The sequence below is a fragment of the Quercus suber genome, unplaced genomic scaffold (genome assembly GCF_002906115.3).
Source record: "Quercus suber isolate HL8 unplaced genomic scaffold, Cork oak 2.0 scaffold_41, whole genome shotgun sequence".
Lineage (NCBI taxonomy): Eukaryota > Viridiplantae > Streptophyta > Magnoliopsida > Fagales > Fagaceae > Quercus > Quercus suber.
This window is the reverse complement of record NW_027069506.1, coordinates 1,350,345-1,368,020: the sequence shown is the minus strand read 5'-3', so window position 1 is coordinate 1,368,020 and position 17,676 is coordinate 1,350,345. Positions and strand designations below refer to the sequence as shown.

General features: G+C 41.0%; 1 protein-coding gene across 1 annotated transcript; it reads right to left on the bottom strand.

Moving 5' to 3' along the window:
- Positions 1–3,598: 3,598 nt before the first annotated feature.
- LOC136066626 (uncharacterized) lies at positions 3,599–5,438 on the bottom strand. The gene is made up of 3 exons (XM_065771277.1): positions 5,378–5,438; positions 4,931–5,047; positions 3,599–4,188 (listed from the first exon to the last, which is right to left on the bottom strand). The coding sequence occupies exons 1-3, from the start codon at positions 5,436–5,438 to the stop codon at positions 3,599–3,601; spliced, it is 768 nt and encodes a 255-aa protein (XP_065627349.1).
- Between the last annotated feature and the right edge of the window lie 12,238 nt (positions 5,439–17,676).

Sequence of the window (17,676 nt, the reverse complement as noted above, 5' to 3'; positions counted from 1 at the left end):
CAGTTGAGTTACTTCGCACTCATGCTCATGATGACCCGATTCTCCGTACTGGTTTTGGGAGATTGTGCCAAGCCATGTCTGATCGCTTAGGCCATGTTTGACTTGCTGGTGTTCTTTTCTACTTATTTTGTTTCTACACATGAGCTATGTAGTTAGTATCCCACCATGTATGGAAAGGTCCTTCGTAAATTTCTAGGCAATTGTGTAAGGCCTTCCTCTTTTTATTTGAGTTCTTAAAAGCATAGTCTAGTCTATTAATTATGCTTAGAAACTGAGAGATGGTGGAGAGAAATGTTTATGATGATATTCAGGATATATTTATGAGATGATATTTCATGTTTTGGTATCAGAATGCACGCAAGAAACTGAATGGCACAATATAGGCATGTTAATGAATATGCAGACAAATGCTTTGAAAATGAAAGATTATACAATAAGTGATAGATGTAAAATCCATGCATATCAATATCTTATTTTTCCAAGGATACATCTTGTTCTAGACGAATCTTTTCCTTTTCCCATTGAGATACATTTCCCATTGGCGTGAGCCAAAATATCTTGAGCAGACCACCGGGTCGTGGCAGTATTATAGACAGAGAGCAATCTCGGAGGTGTCATCACATCTCGTCTTGGATGCTGGATCCATCTAATTTTCTAATCTTGAGCAGAAATTCAAGCAAGCCATGCTGACTAATTTTTCTTTTAAGACGTGATCAAACCAAGATGGCTGCCTACGTACCTCCACTTGGAAAGATCAGGTCATCACGTAGTTCAACTAACTTTTGATTGCCTTAATTTTTTCCTAGACCGCCCTTTCGGATTTTTAATCTAGCAGGCTCTCACATTCTTTCTTTTCTCTCCTTTTGTGTAGACCACCCTTTCGAGTTTTCAATCTACCTTTTGTATTTTCTCAAGCTCTCTTTCTTTTGGCTTTCCTTTTGCGTAAACTACCCTTTTAGGTTTTCGATCTACCTTTTTACATATATATATATATATATTGTTCTTTTTTATTTTGTTTTTTATTTTTTATTTTTTATTTTTTGGTTTTTGGTTGGCATAAAAATATAGAAATGAGGTGCACTAAGAGGCTCCTTCATGCAAAAGTACCGTATCATGGCGTTAGAATTGGTGGGTATATTGAAGTCATGCCCGACTGAACGTTTTTAGACCCCTTAAAACACAAGTTGTTTAACCTAGTTATTTAGCCAAGTGATTACTTAGATAAATTATTCAGATCTAGGTTAACACAAGTAAATCATATCATGTGAATAATATGGAAATATAAAGAACACAACGATATGATAACCCATGAAAACCAAACTAGTCAAAAACCTGGGAGGATTTAACCTAGCTATCCTCAAGGTAAAATATATCCACTATGAAAGAATTGAAGTTTTACAATAAAAATTAGACCACTAACATCCTATTGCTACCTCGTGTAGAAAACTTACTACCACGACCACATGATAGCTCCGAGTCCACGGACTACTTCTTTCCTTGATCCAAAACAACCACAACTACTCCCACTTGTGTTTTTCTTTAAGCTCTTGAAAATAGCAACTAAAGAGATCACCAAGTTCTCGACATCAATCTTGATCTTGATAACCCTAACTGTGTATGAAGGTAAACACCTCTAGATCTCACAAGAAATTCACACACACAGCATATCAACAACTTCTAAAACGTGACTAGGGTTTTTTCTTTTATACTTGAAGCAAAACATAAAACCCAACACGTCATATAAGTTTGGGCTAAGTTGGAAATTCTACAGAAAAAACAATTTGCACGAGGTTCGATCGATCAAGTCTAATTTTCGATTGGCCTTCCAGATTTAGCCTAGTAAATTATGCAATCACTCGATTCCAACTTTATACATAAACACACTTTGAGCAACCTAAATCTAAACTCTAAGTTTTGATCATGGTTTGCCAACATTACACATTAAAGTTCTAATACATTTAGATCCTAAAGCCTTAGAACCTAGCACCATCCATGTCGGCTATAATCAAGGCTCCTTCGAAAAAGGCCATCTTTACCACATATGTGCCCTTGTAAGTTGTGGCAAACTTTCCACTGTGATCAGGCATGGCCTGGTTGCGCTTTTTCAAGACTAGATCACCTTTTTTGAAGACCCTGGGTCTAACTTTCTTGTTGAATGCTCGCTCGATGCGACGTTGGTACAACTATCCATGGCACATTGCGGTCATGCGCTTTTCATCTATCATGTTTAGTTGTTCATATTGGAAATGGGCCCATTCAGCTTCTGACAGCTTTGTCTGAGACAAAATCTTGAGAGACAGGATCTCTACATCTGCAGGGAGGACGGCCTCCATGCCATATACTGATGAATACAGGGTCGCACCCATGGAAGTATGAACAGAAGTGTGATATGAGCACAAAGCAAACGGTAAGTACTCGTGCCGATCCTTGTATATGTCTATCATCTTCACTAAGATTTTCTTTATGTTCTTGTTAGCGGCTTCCACTACACCATTCATTTGAGGACGATAGGGAACCGAATTCTTGTGCTCGATCTTGAACTGTTGGCAGAGTTGCTGGATCATTTTCCCATTTAGGTTCGCCCTATTATCTATAATAAGTTCTGCCGGCATGCTGTAGCAATAGATAATGTTATGTTTTAGGAACCGGGCTACCATTGCTTGAGTGATGCTTTTGTACGACGAAGCGGCTTCCACCCACTTTGTAAAATAATCAAGGGCCACTCCGATGTACTCTTGACCATTTGAAGCTTTCGGAATCACGGGTCTGATAACATCTATACCCCAAGTTGAGAAGGTCATGGTGCTGCTAAAGAGTGCAAAGGCTGAGGAGGAGCGTTCGTCCTATCTTAATAGGCTTGGCAATGGTGGCATGTCCTTACATGTTTAATGTAATCACTTTCCATGGTGAGCAAATATTAACTGACTCTTATAATCTTGCAGGCCAATAGGGGTCCACTAGCATAAGCTACGAGTAAACCTTCATGCATCTCTTTTATCAGATGATTAACCTTAGAGGCATCTACGCATTGAAGCAGGGTAGAATCATGGTTCCTTTTGTACAGGACTTCTCCACTCAAGAAAAATTGGCAGGCCATGCGCCGGATAAACTTCTTTTCACTGTTCGTTGCACTGAACAGGTATTAACTGTTCTTAATATAAGCTTTGATATTATGGTACCATGGCTTTTTGTTGGCTTCAATTTTGACACTTATGCATTCTTCAATGTTCATGCAATAGGCTAGAACGCCACAGACTTCTATGCGCAATTGCCACATATCATCTCCTTCTAATAACTTGACCATGCTAGCCAGAGTGGCCAAGGTGGCTGCAAACTGGTTGTGTGCTCGGGGCAAATAGGCAAATGTGATGTCTTAGAATTTCGGAATCAAACAGTTGACACATTTATTATACAGAATCAACTTAGTGTCTCGAGCTTGCCATTTTCCTTCAATTTGGGTGATAATCAATAGGGAATCTCCAAAGACGCTCAAGTCATAGGCACCGAACTCTAAGGCCACTTATAGGCCTACTATGCACGCTTCATATTATGTGACATTTTTGGTGTAATCAAAATTCAGCTTGACTGAAATAGGGATTTACTGGCCCTTGGGGGAAACTAAGACTGCTCTCACTCCATTTTTAGTAGAATTGGTGGCTACATCAAAATAAAGCTTCCAACACCACGATTCCTCATTGTCTGGTTCTGGCTCTAGTGCCATGACATCCTCGTCAAAGAAGAGGGATTCTAAAAGTTCTGGATCATTCAGCGGCTGGTCTGCTAGGTATTCGACTATGGCCTGGCCCTTAATGGCCTTTCTCGTCACAAACACAATGTCGAATTTGGAGAGCAACATTTGCCAATGGGAGATCTTCCATGTAAGAGCTGGCTTTTCAAAGATGTACTTAATGGGATCCATACAAGAAATGAACCACATGATGTAGTAGAGCATGTACTGCCACAATTTATGTAAGGCCCACACCAAGGCACAACACTTCTTCTTAATGGCGATGTAGTTGATCTCACAACTAGTGAACTTCTTGCTTAAATAGTAAATTGCCCATTCTTTCTGATCGGGCTCAGTTAGTTGGCTTAACATGCAATCATGGAGGTTTCCTGTACTGCTAGGTAAAGGATCAATGGATATCTCGGTGTCGGGGGAACCAGAATAGGAAGGTTCAACAAATACTGCTTGATCTTGTCAAAGGCCACTTAGCACTCATCTGTCCATTCTATCTTTGTGTCTTTCTTCAAGAGCTTGAACAATGGATCACATATGGTGGTCAACTAGCATGACATCATATGCATAAGTTCCCCAATGAGTGGTGAATGTTGTCTTAGCTTTGACTTCCTTAACCATTTTAATCTGATTATAGCTTGAGAATCTATCCATGAAGAAGAAGAACATGTTGGTAGCGGTATTATCGATCAGGGTATCAATATGTGGCAATGGGAAATTGTCCTTGGGGTTGGCCCAGTTCAAATCTCTATAGTCAATGCACATGCGTACTTTCCCATCTTTCTTAGGCACGGGAGCAATATTGGCGACCTAATCTGAGTAGGCTATTGCGGTAAGGAAACGGCTTTCAATTGCTTTTCTACTTCTTCTTTGATCTTCAAAATGATCTCAAATTTCATCCTTTGAAGGGCTTGCTGCATTGGAAGACATTCAGGTTTAACTGGAATTCTGTGCACGACAATCTTAGTATCTAACCCTGGCATATCTTGGTAGGACCAAGCGAAGATCTCTTTGAATTCCCTGAGTAGCACTATAAGCTCATGTTTCAAGTCTTTAGGAAAGTTCACCCCAATCTTGATGGGTTTTTCATTATCACTTTTGTTGGCAAGGTTAATCACTTCAGTTTCTTCTATGTTGAGCTTGGACCCCTTGCTCTCTCTGTTTAGAGCTTCAAAATATCGTGAGGCAAACTCGGAATTTCCTCTAATCCTTCAATATCATGATCCAACTCTACTGTCTCATTCACGTCATCAATATCCTCATGATGGCAACATGACGATGTACCCACTTGAGAATCTAGAATAGATCCTATAGAACGGAACATATACAGAGAAACATAAGATAATTTGCACACACATATTCATAGGAAAGCAAATAAAGAGATAATGCAAGGATTTCCTGAATAATACTCTGGATAATTTTCATTAATAGGTTATAGACAGGGGGATAACAAAGTTCATGCCTGATAATGATAAAAAGGGAAACATTTTTTTTTTTTGGAAAATAAACTGGGAAAATGCAAACAAGGAATGTAAGAAATAGGAAATAAACACGCAAAACAAACTAGATATGCTATTCCAACTCTTTTGAGCAATTGAAGGACCCAACCACATGATGATGGAATACTCCTTACTTAACCAGTGGAACCACAAAGTAGGGCTCGATAGTCCAATGGCCTATTATCTCGCCTAGCACACATGGCCTAATAGTGGAAATTAGGTCATCCTCAGGGGATATAATGGCATTCATTAAGAATTCTTCAGGGCACAAGCTAGATCTAATTCCTCCTCGTATGATTCCTGTGCCATTTCTGATCTGATGACCTCAGCTAGAGCCATAAAAGTGACCCTAATGTGGGGAATGGACATCCCTAGGCCAGTGCGCTTCCTTTTCTTTTCTCTAGAAGCCTGGAAAAATTCTTCATCGGAGGGGTCGTAGCCTAGACCGAATCCTCCTTTGTTGTCTGGGAGTTCAATCAGAGAAGCATTCCCATGTCCTACGACACCGAGGCCTTGGCCTAACTGATAGCCAAATTTGAGCATCTCCTTGGTAGCCATTAAAGTAGCAGAGGGCCATGTTGACTCGAGTTCTGAAGCTCTGGAAATCATGGAGACTAGCTCGAAAACGTGGAAAATTGCCTCCGAAAAGGCATTAGCATCAATGTAGGGGATAGAAGTCTCCTTGAAGATGGTTAGGGGTTCTTTAGCCATAATAGTGATCAACTGATCCTGGGAGGGAAACTTCAGCCTCCAGTGGAGGGTAGAAGCAATTGCACCCGCGGCGTGTAGCCAAGGCCTCCTTAGGAGCATATTATATGGGGAATCCACCTTGATGACTTGGAAGTTGACCATGAAAGATCTAGGGCCAATTCCAATTGCTAATTCAACCTTACCTTGCACTTCTCGAAGAGTGCTGTCAAAGGCTTTGATGATCATAGTGGTAGGGCAGATAAGAAAGGTATCCACATTTAGGCGCTCTATTCTAGACATCGGGCAAACATTCAAGGCTGATCCATTGTCAATTAGTACTCTGGAAACAATTATATCTTCACACTTTACCATAATGTGCATAGGCAAAGTATGCTCTCTACCTTCTGGTGGTAGCTCATCATCTGTAAAGGAAATCTGGTTAGTGGCCAACACCGTTGAGACCATACCCTCAAAGGAAGATTCCGTGACACCTATAGGAACACATGTTTCTTTCAAGACTTTCAAGAGAGCCTCACGGTGGACATCAGAGGATAGCAACAATGCTAAGATAGGAATCAGAGCTAGCAACCTATTTAGCTGCTAAATCACACTGTATTCTGAGTCTCTGATAATTTTCAAGAATTCCTCGGCTTCTTCAGTTGTGACCCTATTCTTGACGGTTCGGCTGTACTCTTGCCAATCTCTTTCCTTCTCTTTTCTAGCTCCTCGGGAGTATAGCAACGACCTCTCCTAGTAAGCCCAGATAGACTTGAAGAGATATTGGAGTAGACCTTCTCCTTTCCAGTTCAAGTAAAGATCAAGGACACATCATATTTCCATGGGACACAATGGCTATCTTTATAAGGGAACAACTTCAACATGTAAATAATAACGCCCTCCTGAGTTTGCAAATTGGGCACTATAGAGAACGTCTTCGGATTAATGACCACCAGACTTGGCAGAATGGCTTTAAGGGCCTTTAAGCCGGATACCCTAGAGATTCCTGAGGTTGGCCTTGGTAGAATAAGAGGATTGAAACCTCGGATGGCAGGGACAATGGTGGTTCCCTCCTGAATTGATGATGAAGTTGGCCTTACGACTGCAGGCAATACAAGAACTAAAGAAGTGAATCCCTTGATTACTGGCGGGGCTTGCCTTTTTCCTAAATCTGATGACCCTAAATCTGCAGGATATTCTATGATCTCCTCAATGACTACTGAAGAGGGAGGTACTAAAGTAACCTTACCAAGGCGGTTCTGTAGATATTTGTCCCAATCTTTCCTTGATCCAACAAATACAACATTGCAATTAGTTCCTAACTGGGTAGCTAGAGGACATAGGCCGGCTGCCATGCAATCATCTCTTTGCACAATTTCCCTTTCAATCTAAATAATACCATGATCGGCTAAACTCTGAACCTGTGCTTGGAGCACTCTACAATCAAACAAAGCATGCATGTCTCCACAGTCACAAAATGAGCAGATTCCCCAATCAAATTCTGGTGTTTCCATACCCTTAAGATCAAAGTGGCTCTCTTGGACCAAGGCTCAAAGCATGGCCTTCCATGGGAATAACAATGAGGAGAAATCTGGAACTGTTTCTTCCACTATGATGATGGCATTCACATTCCCTTACTGATGGGGAGGTAAAGGGTTGCTGATGATGTTCGGAGTAGCTACATTATCGAACTATATCAACTTGTTGTTGATGAGATCCTGGACACAAACTCTCAACTAGTAGCATTCTTCTAGAGTTTGCCCTTCAGCCCCAAAATGCTGTTCACACTTCTTGGACAGATCGAAGCCAGGTGATGGAGGGCCTTCTCTAGGCCTGGCAAACATCGGGGTCACTAGCTTCCTTTCCAGCAAGTAAGTATAGAGATCTACCATGGGCATGGGTAACGAAGTGTACTTTCGGTTTTCCTTCCTAGGGGGACGAGGTAGGTGGCCTCCCTCTCTGATTAAAGGCTCAGTTAGGTGCTTCAGTAGACTGAGCCTGTTGCTAATAAGGTCTAGCAGCTGGGGTTACATAAGCAGTAGTAATACCCCTAGGACTTTCTGATGCATTGTCGACCATGTGCACATTGGCTTCCTTAGTCTTGCGGCCGATCATTTTCTTGACTTGTTGTTCAACCATGGAACTCAAGGATTCAGGATCCACAATCTTCTTACTCCTAATACCCTCGTCAATACGCTCTCCAATAGGGATAAGGCTAGCAAAATGAGTGACTTGGGTGATGATCATCTTCTCATAGTAAGGAGGCTTGAGGTTTTCAATGAACCATTTGTTCATCTCATTTTCCATCATGGGAGGTTGCACTTGCTAGCTCTTGCCACCTTTGGGCATATTCTTGGAAAGATTCCCCACTCTTCTTCTCTATTCTTATAACGATCGTGTGGTCGGGAGCTATCTCAATGTTGTATTGGTAGTATTCCAAGAAAGAGTTGGCCATTTCCCTCCAACTAGAGGTCTTTTCCAATCTCACATACCATGTGGCCGTGGGGCCGGTCAAACTATCAAGGAAAATCTGGCAAAGCAGAGGGTGATTATCCCCATAAGGAGCCATCTTCCTACAGAACATGTGCAAGTACGTGCAAGGGTCTCCAGTACCATCATACTTGACGAACTCTGGTGCCTTGAACTTGGGAGGCATAATGACTTGAAGGAAGTTGGTTAGAATGTCTAGATCAACGCTTCCATGGGCACTAGAGCCCTCTATGATACAAAGCTTTTTAGCTAGAGTTTCCACTTGGCTCTTGACTTGGCCAATCCCAGATTTGGGGTTCTTGTCCTTAGAAGGATCTGTTTCTTGGTCATTGCCTTGGAACGGTATATTATGGCCCTGATCCTGTTTTAGTAAGGGTTGGTTCATTCTCGGTTCGGGGACCTCCCTGACTATGACTAGAGGAATTCTATCCTCCTTCTACAACCAGTTGTTGCATCATACACATCATTTTTACCATTTACTCCTTCAAAAGAGCAATTTCTTGAGCATTTTCCTCATTGGGAGAAGTACCACTAGTAGACATCTCTCTTGCGCGAGACCTAGTGACGATGGGATCACGACGTGGTGGTAGCTTAGATTATTTCTTTTTAGCAATCTTATGATCCTTGGAAAGAATAGGAGATGAAAAAAACGGGGTGCATTTGACAATATGGAAACACAACACCAAAATCAAGTTAGTTTATGTCCTTGTTATTTAATATGCACCTACCATTTCCAGAAAAATTCGGCTTTTGCAGCCTTGATCGGGTATTTATCATGGTGAGTTTCTATAATGATGCAAGATTAATGCACTAGATTGGCAAGTAACCGAAACTTTCATGACATGCTCAACAATGCGGGAAGGACCCTTCTTCTGTTTACATGCTTGTACAAGATTTGCTTTTGCATGCTGGGTCCATCGGTTCCAACAGTGGGCCTTTTACAATACAGGTAAATGTGATTACGAGGAAAAGCTCGGCTTCTGACAATGTGGACTTCTCGGGGAAGCTCTTGGACACTTGGATCTCTTGGTAAATTGGACAGCATGGATCTCTTGGATCTTTGGATCTCTTGGGGGAGCCCTTGGATTCTTGACATCTAGGACCTTTGGCAATTTTGACATCTTGGCAATTTGGATCTCTTGGCAATTTGGATCTTGGACCCTCTTGGCTACTTTGACATCTTGTGATCTCTTTGATGATTTAAGCTTCTGGGTAACCTTTTTGGATCTTTCCTAGGAATGCTCTTGAACTCTTGATGCTTTGGAATTCTTGACAGCTTTTCGGCAGCATTTCCTCCTGAACGAAGTTTCAGCTACTTGCCACAAATTTTATCTTTGCACAATTAAGTGACAGGACCATTTAGTGTATGCATGAATGCCCTTGTAGGGTTGTAAACCCTTAGGTATAGGGTATGATCTAGCATGTATAAGTAGCAGGGTTGCTTTTCCTAGGGATTTAATCATGGATGCTGTGCAAGTAGGATAGAAAGAACCTGGAGTAGAGCACAATTTCTTTAGAGCAAGCAAAAAGGGTGCACCTGTCACAAAACACTTTCCCCTGACCTCTAGTCCTATAAGGGTATCCTTTCCTAGGCTTGGATGTTCACTCTTTGAGCTTTACCTAGTACCCATGGGCTCTGGGCTTAATCTAGTCCTCACGGGTTTGACATAACTAGGCCAACTGTACGCAAAGGCTTAACTAGTAGGTTGCTCCTATCCTAAGGGGACTTAATCACCATACCCCTCTGTTCATGGAAGTTGTGGGGCAAGAAGGATCGAGGGGGCCTTTTTAGCTACTCCTGTCCACCCATGGACCCAAAAGTTCCTACAAAGTCAACCCCAGAATCTAACTATGTGTAACACTGCCAATGTTTGTGTTTGAGCATCTATAGATGGGGTGATGAAATCCCCAAAGATATGTGACTACGCCAGCAGTGCGGAGCCCAGGTTTAGCTCAAAAATGGTGTATATGTCATGCAATCCTTAATGAAGGGGAAAGGCTTTTTCCAAACACAGCAGAGATATATATATATATATATATATGAAAGCAGATAAAGGTGTAGCGAAAATTAAATTTTGCTACCCTATGTTTGCACGTGAAGGAAAGCTTTAAATCATGTGAAGAAAGCAATAAAACCCCATGAAAATACCTCACAACCTCCCTTATGAAAAAGGATTTTTTGGAAAAAGATTTTTTTGCTCTTTTGAAAATAGTCTACTAGGATATAGTAAAAGCCTTTTTCAAAAGGAAAGTCGCAGAGGCTAATGCTAATTCCCATGTTTTTCGAAAGCCAATGTCCAAAGATTATGGTTTAATCAAAAGCTCTAAAGGCCAAACCCTCATTGATCCCTAATGGAGTCGCCAGTCTGTCAACGCCCAGCCTCGATCGGAGCGAAAAACCGCCTTCGTCAGGCCTTCGTTCGACCACCCGCCGTGGCAATGCTCTCGCGCACACAGGGCTTGTTGGAAGCCCCTCTCGATTGGTTGGTGTGCTTGGTGTGGTTCACGCGGAGCTTCAGGTGCTCTCTCTCTCAGTAGAGGAAGGTATTTGTCTACCTTTGCAGTGTGGCGGGAATCTTGGCCAAATTTAAGGGATTACCAAAGATAAGTGAAATTGCCACCAATCATTGAGTTTTTCTAAGGTATGATTGGTCACCTATTTCTAGTTGATTTTATTACCGATCCTAGGCTAAGAAAAAAGGTCCTTTTTCCTAATCTAATATGGATGGTAAAAATCTTAATTCTTGAGTCTGGAAGTTTGGTTACATGTGAGGAAGGTGTTAGGCACCCCACAGTGCCTATCCAAGGATAGTCCTTTGTTTTGATAAAATCTTAATTTTTGGATAGTGGCAGTAAAAACATGATTTTGGCATTGGCTTTCAGGGCTTTACATGCACAGGGGGTTTGAGGTTTGTCTTTTGAATGGGTGTGGTCCTAATCTATGCTTTCCTAAGGCATTTGGGCAAAGTACCAGATTTCCACGGCACAGATCCAGCGAAATGTCACCTTACTTTTGTGGCAAAAATTAGGCATCGCTTTGCCTTAGGTAACATGGACTATGACAATCACACCAAAAGGGGCGAGCATGTATATATATACATACATCATGCACAATGCAAAGATCTTGACTTTAAGGGCCACCACCTTTAAAAGGTCCTGGATTGGGTTGATCTTGACACCCCTGGAAAGATCTTGACTTCCTGTTTCTGAAAAGGTATGGAACTTGAAAATCCAACGGTCAGAGCAAAAGTTATGGCTCACGGAAGTTAGTGGTGCATCGATTGGTGCGTTATCCCAGTTTTCATGATATCTTGGTCGTTCTAACTCTGATTTCTACCCATGAATAGTCGTTGGACTATAAATTCAACAATCTTCACACTGACATTGGTTTCAACCTATTTTGATGCCCAGATCAAAATTAGGGTTTCTAGGGCCCACCAGAGTCAACTCTGAGTCAAAGTTGTCAAAAATCTCCTAAAAGCTCTAATTTGATGTAAAACTATGAAAAGTGTTGTTTTGTGAGGGTTTTGACATTGTTTGACTTTCAGTTAACCCTAAGTTGACTAGGGGCATTTTGGTCATTTTAGCTAAAAAAAAGGCACTTCGGATGCTTTGGCGTCCGAACAGGTTGTGCCACGTCATTCTAGATGTCATCATGACCTTATGGAGAGAAAATAATATTTTTGGATTTTTCGGAGTCCGGCACACAAATCGAGGGCGAACAAAATACAGTATCAACACATACTTGCTTGCTTTTATGCTTTATGCTTGTGTTAGCCTCTCTTGTTCTAGGTTTTGCCATGTTTGGCGCCCTCCGCAGGCTTAACCATTTGGGAGGCATCTCCAGATGTTGGGTTGCTCCGTGCGTACCCTTCCCTTTTCTGCTCCACGCAATGCTATGCTTACCATGCTTGTTTGTGCCACCTGTTGGATTTCTATTCATCTTTACACGCTTGCTCACATGTCCATGCATGAGTCTTGCTTGCTAGTGTGTTGTCCATGGTTCAACATAATAAAGTTATGGACATTTGATCCTAACCTACATTTATCCTTCGCGGATACCACCATTTCTTTGCTTTCTTGCTTGTTTGCCTTCTCGTTTGTTTGCTTGCTTTCTTGCTTCTTTACTTGCCATGTCTATCATGCTTATTTGCTTTATACCTCTTTCATATGCTCTTTGCATCTTTTCCTTCCATTGCTTGTCTGCTGGTTTCTTGTCTTTACCTTTACATGTACACATATGAAGCGAGGACGCATGGAGCTAAGGCACGATCTCCCAAGCGCAAGCAAAAAGGGCGAGGATGCGAGCATGTGGATATAAGCCAAACGGCTATGTTCAGTAGATTTAGGGGTCTAGCCTCTCCCATTTGGTTATGTACTCTTTTAAACCCCCTTCATTCCTCCCTTCTTTCTCTCTTAAATGGGTTGTATTAGGTATATCATGCCATGTACCATTCGTCCTTATCTCTAAAGTATGGTGACTCATGTTTACTTTCCTGCATCTATATTTTAGGCCATGCTCTAGGGATGTAGGCATTTACTTTCCTACTCTGTGTGCTTGTATTGTGCATGATGTATGTATATATATATATATATATATACTGCCTGCCCCTTTCGATGTGATTGTCACAGTCCATGTTACCTAAGGCAAAGCAATACCTAATTTCCACCGTGAAAGTAAGGTGACATGTCATCAGATTTTCGCCATGAAAATTTGGTACTTTGCTCGAATGCATTAGGAAAGCATAGATTGGGACCACACCCATTCAAAAGCCAAACCTCAAAGCCCCCCATGCATGCAAATCCCCAAAAGCCAATGCCAAAATCATGTTTTTTACCGCCAATCTCCAAAAATTAAGGTTTTATCAAAACAAAGACTGTCCTTGGACAGGCGTTGTGGGGGGCCTAACAACTTCCCCACATGTAACCAAACTTCCGGACTCAAGAATTAAGATTTTTTTCCATCCACATTAAATTAGGAAAAATTTCCTTTTTCTTAGCCTAGGATCAGTAATAAAATCGACTAGAAACAGGTGACTAATCACACTTTAGAAAAAACCCAATGACTGGTGGCGACTTCACTTACCTTTGGTAATCACCTAAAATTTGGCCAAGATTCCTGCCATACCCCCAAAGGTAGACAAACGCCTTCCTCCATCGAGAGAGAGAGCACCTGAAGCTCTACATGAACCACACCATCATCGAGAGGGGCCTCTAACGGGCCCCATGCTCGTGGGAGCATCACCACAGCAGGTGGTGGAATGAAGGCCCAACGGTAGTTTTCCAGCCATTCGCAGCCTAGGTGTCGACACTCATGATCAAGCTCTCAATGGCTTGTTTACTAAGGTCAAGTCTGTACAGAATAATAACAATGTTGTGGATCAAACTTGTACTCATTGCTTATTTGGTAAAATGCACAATCTTTCTTTTCAAAATTCTCAATTTACAGCTTCTTATCTTTTCTTGTACACTATGACTTGTGGGGTCCTACACCTGTTGCTTTTGTCAATGGGTTTAGATATTACATTTTGTTTGTTGATCATTATTCTAGATTTAGTTGGCTTTATCTATTGAAGTCCAAATCAATGGGTTTAGATATTACATTTTGTTTGTTGTTCATTTCAATGCTATGATTGAGAATCAATTTATCTCAAAAATCAAGACATTTAGATCTGATGGAGGTGGTGAATTTACCTCCAATGACTTCTAGCATTACTCATCATCTCTTTTGCTCTCATACACCTCAGCAAAATGGTGTTGTTGAGAGAAAACACATGCATATAATAGAAACCATTGTTACCCTTTTATCTCAAGCTTCTATGCCTTATTCTTACTGGACTTTTTGCAGCTTAAATAGCTATTACTTTGATTAATCTACTTCCTACTTCAGTTCTTGGTTGGAAATCTCCTTGGTCTAAGCTATTCTCTTCTTCACCTGATCTTACTTAGCTTAAAATCTTTGGTTGTGCTTGTTATCCCAATCTTAGACCCTACACTGCTCACAAGGTTGAACTTAGGATTAAAGAATGTATTTTCATTGGATATCCTATCAAATCGAGGGCGAACAAAATACAGTATCAACACATACTTGCTTGCTTTTATGCTTTATGCTTGTGTTAGCCTCTCTTGTTCTAGGTTTTGCCATGTTTGGCGCCCTCCGCAGGCTTAACCATTTGGGAGGCATCTCCAGATGTTAGGTTGCTCCGTGCGTACCCTTCCCTTTTCTGCTCCACGCAATGCTATGCTTACCATGCTTGTTTGTGCCACCTGTTGGATTTCTATTCATCTTTACACGCTTGCTCACATGTCCATGCATGAGTCTTGCTTGCTAGTGTGTTGTCCATGGTTCAACATAATGAAGTTATGGACATTTGATCCAAACCTACATTTATCCTTCGCGGATACCACCATTTCTTTGCTTTCTTGCTTGTTTGCCTTCTCGTTTGTTTGCTTGCTTTCTTGCTTCTTTACTTGCCATGTCTATCATGCTTATTTGCTTTATACCTCTTTCATATGCTCTTTGCTTCTTTTCCTTCCATTGCTTGTCTGCTGGTTTCTTGTCTTTACCTTTACATGTACACATATGAAGCGAGGATGCATGGAGCTAAGGCACGATCTCCCAAGCGCAAGCAAAAAAGGCGAGGATGCGAGCATGTGGATATAAGCCAAACGGCTATGTTCAGTAGATTAGGGGTCTAGCCTCTCCCATTTGGTTATGTACTCTTTTAAACCCCCTTCATTCCTCCCTTCTTTCTCTCTTAAATGGGTTGTATTAGGTATATCATGCCATGTACCATTCGTCGTTATCTCTAGAGTATGGTGACTCATGTTTACTTTCCTGCATCTATATTTTAGGCCATGCTCTAGGGATGTAGGCATTTACTTTCCTACTCTATGTGCTTGTATTGTGCATGATGTATGTATATATATATATATATATATATACTGCCTGCCCCTTCCGATGTGATTGTCACAGTCCATGTCACCTAAGGCAAAGCAATACCTAATTTCCACCGCGAAAGTAAGGTGACATGTCATCGGATTTTCGCCATGAAAATTTGGTACTTTGCTCGAATGCCTTAGGAAAGCATAGATTGGGACCACACCCATTCAAAAGCCAAATCTCAAAGCCCCCCATGCATGCAAATCCCCAAAAGCCAATGCCAAAATCATGTTTTTTACCGCCAATCTCCAAAAATTAAGGTTTTATCAAAACAAAGACTGTCCTTGGACAGGCGTTGTGGGGTGCCTAACAACTTCCCCACATGTAACCAAACTTCCGGACTCAAGAATTAAGATTTTTTTCCATCCACATTAAATTAGGAAAAATTTCCTTTTTCTTAGCCTAGGATCAGTAATAAAATCGACTAGAAATAGGTGACTAATCACACTTTAGAAAAAACCCAATGACTGGTGGCGACTTCACTTACCTTTGGTAATCACCTAAAATTTGGCCAAGATTCCTGCTATACCCCCAAAGGTAGACAAACGCCTTCCTCCATCGAGAGAGAGAGCACCTGAAGCTCTACATGAACCACACCATCATCGAGAGGGGCCTCTAACGGGCCCCATGCTCGTGGGAGCATCACCACAGCAGGTGGTGGAATGAAGGCCCAACGGTAGTTTTCCAGCCATTCGCAGCCTAGGTGTCGACACTCATGATCAAGCTCTCAATGGCTTGTTTACTAAGGTCAAGTCTGTACAGAATAATAACAATGTTGTGGATCAAACTTGTACTCATTGCTTATTTGGTAAAATGCACAATCTTTCTTTTCAAAATTCTCAATTTACAGCTTCTTATCTTTTCTTGTACACTATGACTTGTGGGGTCCTACACCTGTTGCTTTTGTCAATGGGTTTAGATATTACATTTTGTTTATTGATCATTATTCTAGATTTAGTTGGCTTTATCTATTGAAGTCCAAATCAATGGGTTTAGATATTACATTTTGTTTGTTGTTCATTTCAATGCTATGATTGAGAATCAATTTATCTCAAAAATCAAGACATTTAGATCTGATGGAGGTGGTGAATTTACCTCCAATGACTTCTAGCATTACTCATCATCTCTTTTGCTCTCATACACCTTAACAAAATGGTGTTGTTGAGAGAAAACACATGCATATAATAGAAACCATTGTTACCCTTTTATCTCAAGCTTCTATGCCTTATTCTTACTGGACTTTTTGCAGCTTAAATAGCTATTACTTTGATTAATCTACTTCCTACTTCAGTTCTTGGTTGGAAATCTCCTTGGTCTAAGCTATTCTCTTCTTCACCTGATCTTACTTAGCTTAAAATCTTTGGTTGTGCTTGTTATCCCAATCTTAGACCCTACACTGCTCACAAGGTTGAACTTAGGATTAAAGAATGTATTTTCATTGGATATCCTACTAGTTCTAAAGGGTATCTCAAAGAAGAACTGTAAATGCATCAACCTCCAGGCTATGTGGATTATGTTCATCCAGATTATTTTTGTAAGTTGCATAAGTCTCTTTATGGTCTCAAACAAGCACCAAAGGCTTGGTTTGAAAGGTTTGCTTTTCACTATCTTCATCTTGGCTTCATTGCTTTAGTAGCAGATAGCTCCTTGTTTATTTTCTACTAAGCCAATACCATCATATATCTTCTCTTGTATGTTGATGACATCATTATCACTGGAATGATTCCACTTAGGTCCACAATCTGATTGCTGTTCTTGGTTAGGTGTTTGAACTTAAAGATTTAGGCCCACTCAATTACTTCATGGGCATCCAAATTACCCAATCTGCTTATGGTCTCAGTCTTACCCAATCAAAATATGCCTCTGATGTGCTTCATAGGTTTCATATGGAAAACTCCAAACCTACTAAGACTCCCTCTTGTCCATCCACACGTTTGGTTCCTCATTATGGGGTTACTCTTTCAGATCTTACTCAGTACATAAGCACGGTTGGTGCTCTTCAATATCTGACTTTCACTCATCCAGATTTTACATATAGTGTTCATCAGTTATGCCAGTTCATGACTCATCCTGCTACCACTCATTTAGAGGACGCTAAGCGAGTTCTTCATTATATCAGAGGTACCCTGCATTTTGGGATTTCTTTCATTCTTGGTCCTTTGACTATTACTGCGTTCTTAGACATGGACTGGGCTAAGGATCTTACTAATCGCCATTCTACAATAGGTTTCCTTGTGTTTCTTGGGCCTAATCCTATTTCCTGGTATGCTAAGAAGTAGAGTACTGTGTCTCATTCTTTAACGGAGGTTGAATATCGT

Bases quoted from the DNA above. Each gene is read 5' to 3' on its own strand.
- LOC136066626 (XM_065771277.1), bottom strand. From the start codon at position 5,438: ATGTGTGCTAGGCGAGATAATAGGCCATTGGACTATCGAGCCCTACTT. The intron at 5,048-5,377 runs GTTAAGTAAGGA...TCCGTTCTATAG, and splicing joins CCTACTTTGTGGTTCCACTG to GATCTATTCTAGATTCTCAA. The intron at 4,189-4,930 runs GTTTGCCTCACG...AAGATCAAGCAG, and splicing joins AGGATTAGAGGAAATTCCGA to TATTTGTTGAACCTTCCTAT.